At 39.6% G+C, this 12,707-nt stretch overlaps 2 protein-coding genes across 2 annotated transcripts; both read right to left on the bottom strand.

Annotated features, from left to right (window-relative positions):
• Window positions 1-8,191: 8,191 nt before the first annotated feature.
• On the bottom strand, window positions 8,192-8,668 carry LOC129266538 (uncharacterized). The gene has a single exon (XM_054904392.2). The coding sequence runs from the start codon at window positions 8,666-8,668 to the stop codon at window positions 8,192-8,194; it is 477 nt and encodes a 158-aa protein (XP_054760367.2).
• A 158-nt stretch (window positions 8,669-8,826) lies between these two features.
• On the bottom strand, window positions 8,827-9,639 carry LOC135155572 (uncharacterized). Its single transcript, XM_064105063.1, has one exon. It carries the CDS (start codon window positions 9,637-9,639, stop codon window positions 8,827-8,829), a length of 813 nt encoding a protein of 270 aa, XP_063961133.1.
• Between the last annotated feature and the right edge of the window lie 3,068 nt (window positions 9,640-12,707).

Below are 12,707 nucleotides of genomic sequence, written 5' to 3'. Positions count from 1 at the left end.
TTTGTTGGGGGTGGACTTGTCCACCTTTAATAACTTAATTTTTTTCTCCAAATATATCTCTAGGTTTTTTCTTCAAACTTTTACTAATATTCTGTATTATTCTTTTAGCTATTTTTACAACAATTTATTTCTTAAGGGATCCCCTTTAAAATATACACTGCAAGCACAAATTGTTTATGTAATTTCATAGCGTTTATTTACATGAATAAAAGTGAGTCCGTAATACCTTTATGCAATATCCCCCCCCCCCCCCCCGATTCAACGATTCTATAGCCACACAGAAATGTATGAGTGGGACCAAAGGCCTGCTATTTTTGTTGATCCACACGCAGCAAGTAACAGTAACACAAACTACTTGCATATTACTCTAGTATGAAAACAAACTCAACTAAAATTTCACGATGGAGAGAACACCTACGAGAAACAGTGGATTGTAATTTACAAATATAGTACCGAATATCTGAAAATAAAATATGATTGACTTGCTTTATCGCAAGCACTACACGGACATCATTGTCCGATAGCCTGTGATTCAGTCGCCGAAAAAAATCGTAGCCTGTACTCCAGTCGTTGAAAAAAAATATGCGGGCGTAATCTCCGGAAAACACGGACATTTTCAGCGGACAAAACGTTTTTTACGTCCGGGCGGACGGAAATGCCTGAACGATATCAAGTTTTTTTTGTCCGTCCTCGCATTTGCGGACGTTTTCACCGCTAGGGCATAAAAACCTGCTACACCGGCCCAAGGTAGGGAATCTCTCAGATGTATGATGTAAATTTTGGTTAAAATTTCAGAGATATTTTGACTGAGTAATATACGTATTATCTTTATTTCTCGAGAACTTTCAAATGGGTGAATTTCAAAGCTCGATAGGAAAAAAAATCAAGCACACAAACCCAGGTTATTTATTGTTTTTATATGTTTGGAATATTTAGGTGCGAAAGTAATATGGCAGGGATTTCATTTGAACTGTGGAATGTCTTCAAACCAAAGCAAGTGGGAATATTGATCTCACTGTGTCATAATGAAAATGGATTGATACTAACAAAATACATGAGATATGCGAAGGCAAACGTTATGGGATAAGGTTTAACCAAATAATATACAGTGCGTATAAAAAAAAATACAATTAGAAAAAATCCTGTAAAGTTATACATTGGTAATATCCTGGTGATTTTTCCACATTTTAACATTGGTACAGATCCATTTAAGCAAATGACAATATAGCTGTCGAAAAATATTTCCGCTTGAGTCAGCACCTCTTTTGAAAATTTAGTAAAAAACGATTTGCGCAGAACTTTGGAATAGTTATGCGAATAAAATTAGACCTTATTCATGAAGAACACGTTGAATTTAGCCAGTAAAATTGATTTTAAGATATATTTTACCTTCAAAACTTGTTTGCTTGCTCAAAACACTTTGAAGAGTGCATTGCGCCCCCACCCCGCTCCCCCACACACCGAGGCCATCGTGACGATATTTGCTTTACACTGAGCTGTGATTTACATGAAATGGCTTAGGCTTGATTTTCATTTTGTTAATCATTCTCAAGCTTGGGAAAAGTGTGGAGAAACGAGTATTAAATGAAAAATGAAATGTAAACCCACTTTAAATGACACAAACTTGATGAAAAAAATGCTGGAGATGTCAGATATAAACTTTTCTTCAGATTCATTTATGACGTCAGATCCAGCTGGCACAAAAAAGGTAAAGGTTGTGCTTAAAGTGTTAAATTTCAGTGTTAGTGGCAAAATTGATACAAAATGTTTAAATGTATTTGTTTAATTTTTATTGACTAAAAGGGCAAGGGAAATGTATGAGGAATGATTCGCAGTGTAAGTTTGATTTCGCCCTTTCCCCTTGACACAGCGTGAAAACGACCATTTCTACGCAAACAGATTTCTGCTAGCTTTAAAAAAGTGGAAAGTGCTCAATCAAGTGTAACATTCTGTCAAAAATGTTACTTCCATTGGATAGATGAGACCCAAACCCAAGAATATATGTCAAAAAGTTACCAACATGTTGTATATTTTTCAATTCCCAGGTCTTTTTCAAAGTGTAAACTTTTTTTGATACGCACTATATATATATATATATATATATATATATATACAGTGCGTCCCACAAAAATCGAAACCGAGATTTATCGATGATTTATCATAACTTGATCAAAAATACAATAGACAAATGACCTACCATTTTAAAGCTTAGAATCTCCTCTTTCATCTGGTATTACTTAGATAATTCCTCATTCACGCATGAGTGAGCAAAAACAATTTGAAGAAAGGATACCAAAAACTCATTTGGCGGGCCGTATCTGGGTTTTAAAAAGAAAACCACATGACTAAAAAGTTCAATATCTGCTCTTTAATTCAATACCTCAATTACAGAAAATGGTCAAGAAATAACAAAGTTCTGGTTATTTGAAATAAGGCTTGAATTTCAATAATTTCATAAAATGAAGAGGTTTTACAGGCTAGCGTTCAAACTCTCTCGACATTCCGTTTTGTTGACGATCAGCCATGCATTAAGTCTTTTGTTGCCGTGCGATAGCTTCTGTGGGAAGCCAGTGAAAACACGTTTATTTAATGAAATTATGGAAATACAAGCATTGTTTCGAGGGATCATAACTTTTTTACTTCTTGACCATTTTCTGTGATTAAGGTATCAAATAAAAGAGCAGATATTGAACTTTTCAGTCATGTGATTTTCTCTTTGAAATTCAGATACCCCCCGCCAAATAAGTTTTTGGTATCCTTTCTTCAAATTGTTTTTGCTCACTCATGCGTGAATGAGGAATTATCTAAGTAATATCAGATGAAAGAGGAGATTCTAAACTTTACATTGGTAGGTCATTTGTCTATTTTATTTATGATTAAGTTATGATAAATCATCGCTAAATCTCGGTTTCGTTTTTTCTGGGACGCACTGTATATATATATATATACATATATATATATATAAAACTTTAACATTCTCATTTTCAGGCAAAAAGGAAATAGAGATGTGAATTTATTTTCTAATGACGATAATATATCATTTGTTAATATATGTGTATAGTTCTAATCACGTCAATATTGATTCTGAACCTTTTTCAGAGAGAAGAGCGCAAATATGGAACAAAGTTGCCGAAAATAGAAAAGAACAGCATGACATTTCGAAAGATGGCGAAGCTCCGTTATTCGTTGGAAAACAACACGAAATTTCGGAAGATGGCGAAGCTCCGTTATTCGTTGGACAACATCATGACATTTCGGAAGATGGTGAAGCTCCCTTATTCGTTGGAAAACACGAAATTTCGGAAGATGGCGAAGCTCCGTTATTCGTTGGAGAATATCATGAATAAATCACCTCCATTAACAATGAAGGTGAACAAAGATATGGGTGGATTATTAAGTTATAATTATATTACAGTATTTTGCAAGCCGTGATAGTATGTGTCTATCGGTCTAACATACCTAATAATCAAATCGATATTGAAGAACTTATACAGTGCGTCCCACAAAAAACGAAACCGAGATTTATCGATGATTTATCATAACTTAATCACAGATACGTTAGACAATTGATCTACCATTGTAAAGCTTAGAATCCCCATTTTCATCTGAAACTACTAAGATTATTTCTCGTTCACGCATGAGTGAGCAAAAGCAATTTGAAAAGGGATACCAAAAAGTCATTTAGCTGGCTGTATCTGGGTTTCAAATAGAAAACAACACTTTTAAAAATGTCAATATCTGCTCTTTACTTTGATACCTCAATTACAGAAAATGGTCAAGAAATAAGAAAGTTCTGGTTATTTGAAATAAGGCTTGAATTTCAATTGTTGACGATTGTTGACGATCAGCCATGCATTAAGTCTTTCGTTAATCATGCGATTGCTTCTTTGGGAAACCGGTGAAAACACGTTTATTTAACGAAATTATGGAAATACAAGCATTGTTTCGAGGGAACATAACTTTTTACTTCTTGACCATTTTTTTGTAATTAAGGTATTAAATAAAAGAGCAGATATCGCACTTTTTAGGCATGTTATTTTCTTTTTTTAAATTCAGATACCCCCGCCGAATGAGTTTTTGGTATCCTTTCTTCAAATTGTTTTTGCTCACTCATGCGTGAATGAAGAATAATTTAAGTAATACCAGATGAAAGAGGAGATTCTAAGCTTTACATTGGTAGGTAATTTGTCTATTGTATTTGTGATTAAGTTATGATAAATCATCGCTTAATCTCGGTTTCGTTTTTTTCTGGGACGCACTGTATAGGCCTTGTTGGGGCCGAAGTCGGCCGCAACCATTCACTCATCAAGGGCGACAAGAGGACAGATGAGAGCGAAGGGACAGGCAGATGTGTTGTGTAGTGTTTATTAATCACAAACAGAAGAAAAAACGGAAAAACGGGAAAACCCCTGCATTGTACAGAAGACAAAAGAAAACATCATGAGTATAAAATAACATAAATTGTTACAAGTTGTATCATCAGTTATCAGACTTCTGTACAAAGTAAGTAGTTCAATTAAAGTAAATTGATATGGAATATCAATTGTAGTTATTTAACCAAACAACGTAGAAATTATTATCATATAATATTATAAATTGTCGTAATACAGTATTCATTATCATATAATATTATAAATTTCACCTTCCGGAAAGGAAAAAACACCTGAAATTATGACATCAAAGTATTTCTGACTCGGATTGTCATGTTAGAATTTAGCGTAAATCACTAGGTTAAATAACTCACCCTAGTATAATAAGGTCCCAGGAATATATGTCTCCTGGTCAGCTGCGCCCATGGTCAGCAGCCATGAACACTCAACAGCCTCTATATCAGCGGCTATAAAAAGGAATAGATCCGTTATCTACTATGTATTTCAACATATAAATCGTTACTTCAAAAACCCAACAATTAATTTCGCAAGACCAAAGCGGGTCTGATATTTAAGACTAAGCATCAATCTAAATATTGTAAGCAAAGATCACAAAGAGTACGCTTACGTACATAATTATACATTCCATCGCTTGGTGAATGAATTTAAACATGTCATATAAAAAATGCAAAGTGATTAAATATCATCACTGTCAATCACATAAGCTGCATGAAATATTAAGCAGTTTATTTCGTGGTACACAGTAAATATTAAGGTGTGTTCAAAGATTCAAAAGTTATAAGCTGGATATACATAATGTCACAATTCAAAATGTAAAACAGTGTGTTTTCTAACACTACTTTGTCCGGCTAGAAATGAACAATCTCATAGAAATAAGAATATTTTCCGAGTAACGAGATCCTATAAATTCCAGCAAAGTAAAACATACATCAGATAAAATTCAATTAACATACCTGGTAAATAACAACTGCAAACCTACAGTCAAAAGCTAATGTGCAGCTTCTAAAAGGGTCAACAAGCCGCGACGACTTCGTTTTGAGTTGTGCACGGGATAATGTCACTGCCCAGCTACCGGGCCTTGCCTAATATATCTCCGCATTTAGATATCAATGACGTCACACTCTAATGCATCAAAATATGATATGCTAGTGAATATTAATTTAAATCGACATTAATGTGTAATATATATATGCATATTTATATTCATGCATCTATGTCCAACAATTGTATCATAATACATGTTTTTAAAAATAATAAAGGGGAGGACTATTTTTCCTCGGCGGGATGACACTAGGCCCACGTGACCCAAAAGTGATTAGGTTTCGCGGTCTGTGATAAAATGTTACCACACCCGAATTGGTCGTAGGGTGGTAAAAAATAGATAAATCAACCAAAAAAAATTAAGAAATTAGTTTGGTCACTACATTAAATCCCCCCGTAGTAAGCAAGTCATTAAAAAAAAATCACTTGTTTACGATAATTATACAATACCATCACTACGTATGATGCCAAAACACAAACTATTTCGCAATCAATGTATCTTATAAAGCCACTTAATTACTGACTGCGGCTATATAACGTTTGGGGAAGTGGACCTTCCTCCCAGATCTGGTTTTACGGACCGAGGTGCTGGGGGTGGTGACTACTTCCTCCTCTGGTGCAGCATGCTGCTCAACATACGCGACCTTTAAACGATCGATACTAACTCGGTCGCGCTTCCCGTTAAGCTCGATCGTAAATAATTTTTCATTGCGCTTTACGACCTTGTATGGCCCTTTGTAAGGTTGGTCCAAAGGCTTACGCACTGCGTCCACTCTAACGAAAACGTGCGAACATTTTAGTAGGTCTCGAGGAACGTAACTTCGGCCGTCCTTCGCCCTTGTCGGTGTGGCTGTATTCGCAGCCATGTGCTGACGTAAACGCGACACGTAATTGCCTGGATCCACTTCAACCTGCTTGCTTGCTATGAACTGTCAAGGCAATCGCAGAGTAGTCCGTATACCAACTCTGCGGGCGAGCATGACAAGTCTTCTTTTACTGTGGTACGGATACCAAGAAGTGTCACAGGCAGATGCTCAAGCCAAAGCTTAATTATTAGCATTGTCTTGCGCTTCTAGTGCGGCTTTGAGCTGTCGGTGGAATCTTTCTATCATCCCGTTCGCGGCCGGGTGATATGAGGTTGTACGTATCCGCTTGGTACGCTAAACGTGTGTGCTAAACGTACCAAGGTGTGCTAAACGTACCAAGCGGTGCTCTGGGGTGTTTGTGCGTCTTAGACCTTTGACAAGGTAAACACTCTTGTGCCCACTTGCGAACAGTGTTGTTCATGCCGGGCCAAACGAAACGCGACCTAATAGCCCGTTGCGTGGCGCACACGCCCGGATGGGACAAACCATGGACAGCATTGAACACGACCCTACGATGACTCTCCGGCACAAATGGACGAGTGCATCCATGAGACACATCATAGATAATGGTTCCTCCGGACATAATACGGGGCACCGATTTGAGTACCATGCTGGTATCGGATCCAGAATCGAGCAATGCTTTCAACTCTGCATCGGTCTTTTGCGCATCGGCGATCGTGGAGTAATCTACGCATGTATCCGTGTACAAAGCATTCGTGCTTGGTCTGGACAGCGTATCGGCCACTATGTTGTCCTGACCTTTGACGAACCTTACGTCAGTCGTGAATTGCGAAATAAAATCTAAGTGGCGGATTTCGCGCGGACTGTGACGGTCTGGTTTGGCATTAAACGCATAGGTCAGGGGCTTGTGATCGGTAAACACACAGAAGGTGTGTCCATCAAGCATGTAACGAAAGTGTTTGATCGACAAGTATATTGCAAGCAGTTCGCGTCCAAATGCACTATATCTGGTTTCTGCTGGCTGCAATTTCTTGGAGAAAAATGCTAGAGGTTGCCACGCGTCGTCCTTCAACTGCTGAAGGACTCCGCTGATAGCTCTGTCAGAAGCATTGCATGCGATACTCAGAGGAAGGTCGCTGTTGGGATACGCTAAGAGAGTTGCTTTGGCTAGCTCTATCTTAATGCGCGCAAAAGCTGCTTCACACGCTGGCGTCCACTGAAGTGGCTTGCGTGACCTTCGTGGTTGGCTCTTGAGGAGGTGAGTGAGCGGCATCAAGATTTCGGCGCAACGAGGCACGAATCGCCTATAGAAATTCACAAGACCGAGGAAACCGCGTAGTCCTTAAGGTTATTCGGAACCTTGCACTCCTGGAGAGCCTCCACGTGCGCAGGAAGAGGGCTAACGCCATTGCAGTTGATATGATATCCGAGAAAATCTAGTTCGCTCTTCGCAAACTCGCACTTCTTCGGATTAACTGCGACACCGTATTTCCGGAAGCGCTCAAATAACTTGCGTAAATGCTGTTTATGCTCAACTTCGCTGTTGCTCGCGATCAGCAAATCATCAATATACGCATATGCAAACTGTAGGCCTCGCACTACTTCATCAGTAAACCTCTGGAAGGCTTGCGCCGCATTCCTAAGACCAAACGGCATCCGCAAGAATTCGAACATACCAAACGGGGTGGTAATTGCTGTCTTATGAATATCATCGGCATGCTCTGGTATTTGGTGATAGGCTCGTATCAGGTCGACCTTCGAAAAGATCCGCGCGCCTTTCAACCCGGATGAAAAATCTTGAATATGCGGAACGGGGTACCTGTCAGGTATGGTTCTGTTATTCAACGCCCGATAGTCACCGCAAGGTCGCCAGTCACCTTGGGTTTTCTTCGGAACCATATGCAGGGCTGAAGACCACTGGCTGCTTGACGGTCAGATAATGTTCAAGTCTAGCATGTGCTGAAATTCATCTCGCGCTATTTTCAGCTTATCCCGAGCAAGTCTGCGTGGTTTTGCGTTCACTGGCCGTCCGCGTGTGTCGATGTAGTGCGCTACATCGTGCTTCAGCGCCTGCGCTTTGTAGATGGGTACAGTGATGTCGCTGTACTCCGCGCGCAGAAGATCATGGTACGGATCAGTATTGTCGGTTGTATTGATAACTGGGCTAATACGCGGAGAGTCTGAAGGCTTGCCCTTCACGTTTAATCCAGTTACGCTATCGATCAATTTGTATCGGTGCATATCTACGAGCAATCGAAAGTGGTGCAAAAAATCTGCACCTAATATGGGTGTAGCCACATCAGCGATAATGAATACCCATTGACATTTGCGCCGTAGACCTAAGTTCAGGGTGATCGAACGTCGCCCGTAAGTGCCGATGGTCGATTCATTGACTGCCTTCAATGTCATGTCGGATTTACAGGCGCGCTGTTGTTTAGTCACGGGAAATACCGAGACTGCTGCGCCGGTATCAACAAGAAATTTTGTGTGAGCATCAATATCTCTAACGTAAAACATGCGGCTCTCCGTTTGACCAGCCGGGTTCGCCGCCGCTATCCGCTGGTCTACTAGTTTTCCGTATGGTGCGCACACGGCGGACGGCAGCGATGAGCATTATCGCCATACTTGCTGTGGTACCAACAAAGTTCGCCGGCTGCTGCACCGGTAGACTGCGCATCGCGTCGGGCGCTTGTAACACCCCTACGACTCCTACTACGACTTTGGCGTCGCTGCATGTTTCCAACAACGGTTGTGAGTTCCCTAACTAACCGAGTTAGCTCACTGACTTGATTTTCCAGATCATTACGCGGTTTGGCTTCTCCGGATTTCTGCGCGACAGCCGATATTGCGCCATAACTTTCGGGCTGCGCTTCGATTATTTTGTCTGCTAGTTCCGACAAATCGCTCAGCGATAACGCTTCGCTAGTTGACGCCAATATTAATCTGACGTTGACAGGGAGCCTTTGTAGAAAAAGCTGTTTGAAAATGCCATTTTCTAGCGTTCGGTCGCCTAATAGCTGCTCCATTCGACGGAGGAGTTGTGAGGGTTTTCTGTCCCCAAGCTCTTCTTCCGTCAAAAGCATCTGAACGCGCCGTTGCTCAGACGCACTAACACGGGCCATTAGTTTTTCCTTTAGCGTTTGGTATTGATTGTTTTCAGGTGGACATATCAGTATGTCACGCACTTCTTGCGCCACTTCCTGCGGAAGTGCTGCGATTACATGTGTGTACTTAGTTGCCTCACTGGAAATGCCTCGTGTAGAAAATTGCGCTTCTGCTTGGGCAAACCATACTAGGGGGTCTGTCTTCCAAAAAGGGGGGAGCTTTATAGCCAAAGCGCTCATCATCGGCTGCGCTGCGGCGGGAGCCTGCTCATTCATAGCTCTAGCTGCAAATAAATCACTCCACCACCGTTAAGTTACCTTTATACAAGTAAAAAAAATGATTCTTATACAAATTACATTTATGACAATATTTTACAATAATAAACCTATACTGTGTTTAATAACACGAGTGGCTTCTGAATTCCTCAGAGTTCTAGACCGTACAGGTTTAGGTTGTTCTGCGTTGAGGCTTAGAGTTCAGTACAGTGGATGAGTGGATGCAGCCGTGGGTTTGTCGGCTCTGCTAATACGGACTGCGTTCAAAGTCGAGCTATGATGCCTCGTCAGTCTCACTTTCGGCCATGCAGTCTGTTCCGCAGTGCAGTCGGTCTGAAATCCCGTCGGCTCTGTTGATGATGTAGCCTCGTCATCTCATCGGTCGGCTAGGCGCGTCACCCTCGGCATCACGTCGGGATCACCACTTTGTTGGGGCCGAAGTCGGCCGCAACCATTCACTCATCAAGGGCGACAAGAGGACAGATGAGAGCGAAGGGACAGGCAGATGTGTTGTGTAGTGTTTATCAATCACAAACAGAAGAAAAAACGGAAAAACGGGAAAACCCCTGCATTGTACAGAAGACAAAATAAAACATCATGAGTATAAAATAACATAAATTGTTACAAGTTGTATCATCAGTTATCAGACTTCTGTACAAAGTAAGTAGTTCAATTAAAGTAAGTAGTTCAATTAAAGTAAATTGATATGGAATATCAATTGTAGTTATTTAACCAAACAATGTAGAAATTATTATCATATAATATTATAAATTGTCGTAATACAGTATTCATTATCATATAATATTATAAATTTCACCTTCCGGAAAGGAAAAACACCTGAAATTATGACATCAAAGTATTTCTGACTCGGATTGTCATGTTAGAATTTAGCGTAAATCACTAGGTTAAATATCTCACCCTAGTATAATAAGGTCCCAGGAATATATGTCTCCTGGTCAGCTGCGCCCATGGTCAGCAGCCATGAACACTCAACAGCCTCTATATCAGCGGCTATAAAAAGGAATAGATCCGTTATCTACTATGTATTTCAACATATAAATCGTTACTTCAAAAACCCAACAATTAATTTCGCAAGACCAAAGCGGGTCTGATATTTAAGACTAAGCATCAATCTAAATATTGTAAGCAAAGATCGCAAAGAGTACGCTTACGTACATAATTATACATTCCATCGTTTGGTGAATGAATTTAAACATGTCATATAAAAAATGCAAAGTGATTAAATATCATCACTGTCAATCACATAAGCTGCATGAAATATTAAGCAGTTTATTTCGTGGTACACAGTAAATATTAAGGTGTGTTCAAAGATTCAAAAGTTATAAGCTGGATATACATAATGTCACAATTCAAAATGTAAAACAGTGTGTTTTCTAACACTACTTTGTCCGGCTAGAAATGAACAATCTCATAGAAATAAGAAAATTTTCCGAGTAACGAGATCCTATAAATTCCAGCAAAGTAAAACATACATCAGATAAAATTCAATTAACATACCTGGTAAATAACAACTGCAAACCTACAGTCAAAAGCTAATGTGCAGCTTCTAAAAGGGTCAACAAGCCGCGACGACTTCGTTTTGAGTTGTGCGCGGGATAATGTCACTGCCCAGCTACCGGGCCTTGCCTAATATATCTCCGCATTTAGATATCAATGACGTCACACTCTAATGCATCAAAATATGATATGCTAGTGAATATTAATTTAAATCGACATTAATGTGTAATATATATATGCATATTTATATTCATGCATCTATGTCCAACAATTGTATAATAATACATGTTTTTAAAAATAATAAAGGGGAGGACTATTTTTCCTCGGCGGGATGACACTAGGCCCACGTGACCCAAAAGTAATTAGGTTTCGCGGTCTGTGATAAAATTTTACCACACCCGAATTGGTCGTAGGGTGGTCAAAAATAGATAAATCAAACAAAAAAAATTAAGAAATTAGTTTGGTCACTACAGCCTTTTCAAACAATAATTTGTAAACAGTGCTAGCCATGGATGCCACTTAAACTTCTATGAAATAGCTTTCGAATCTTAAATAGATATTTATATATGTATTATAAGTTCACCGACCTAAGATCTCAAACTATTCATTTAGACGGTAGTTTGATTTAAAGTTCCGAATCCGTTTGTGTTAATAGTTTACAGTGTTAATCATCAATCAATAAATCACAGTCATTCCGAAGAAACCAACTTGACGTTTGGTGAAGCTTGTCAGCCCTGAATGAGATTGTTAGTACTGAATAGTTTGGTAGAATCCTCGGTTTTGACTGGCTGAGAACTACTGGCCTCTGACTGTTGCTATGGTAAATGTCGGAAAAGAGATCGTTGTCTGCTGACATATTTTGTGAAACGGTCCCAAATCGACAAAAGCCAGAACGTTATTGCAAATGACATAACATCGGCCATTGACTAGACGTTTAAAATTAATCCTTAAAATGTATGTTATGTTATGAATCCTTATTGAATAATTGACTGAAATGTATTATACATGCTCCATCATTTATATATATATACTGTATATATATATTCTTTTTTGCTAACAGACATGTTTGCTCATGGGGCGAAGCCCCCCCCCCCCCCCCGAAAGAGAGAGAGAGAATTAAGGAAAAGGGATGGAAGGGAAAGTAAAGACAGAGGAGGAAAGAAAGAAGTTAGGAGAAGAGGAAATAAGATAAAAAGAGAAGGGGAACGAATGGAAAGCTAAGGACAAACATTGGGAAATGTAAGGAAAGGAAGGGAGGGAATGGGAAAGGAGAGAGACAAAGGGAGGTGGGGACAGAGAAAAAAGGATAAAAACGTAGGGAATGGGAAAGAGGAGAGCAAATCAGAAAGAAAAAGGGAGAGAATGGAAACAGGGGAGGGAAAAGAATGGGGAAATACGAGAAAGAAGAGGGTAGAGAGAGAACAAGAGATGAAAAGGAAGGGATATAAAATGGGGGAGGAAGAGAGAGAGAGAGAGGGGGAAGAGAAAGGGACGGGGGTGGGGAGTGGTTAACGTATTGGTGTTCAGGGCCTGGGACCCTGGTTCGATTC

This window comes from Lytechinus pictus, chromosome 9, assembly GCF_037042905.1.
Source record: "Lytechinus pictus isolate F3 Inbred chromosome 9, Lp3.0, whole genome shotgun sequence".
NCBI lineage: Eukaryota > Metazoa > Echinodermata > Echinoidea > Temnopleuroida > Toxopneustidae > Lytechinus > Lytechinus pictus.
Note: the sequence above shows the minus strand (reverse complement) of the source record. Positions and strands in the feature narration are given on the sequence as shown.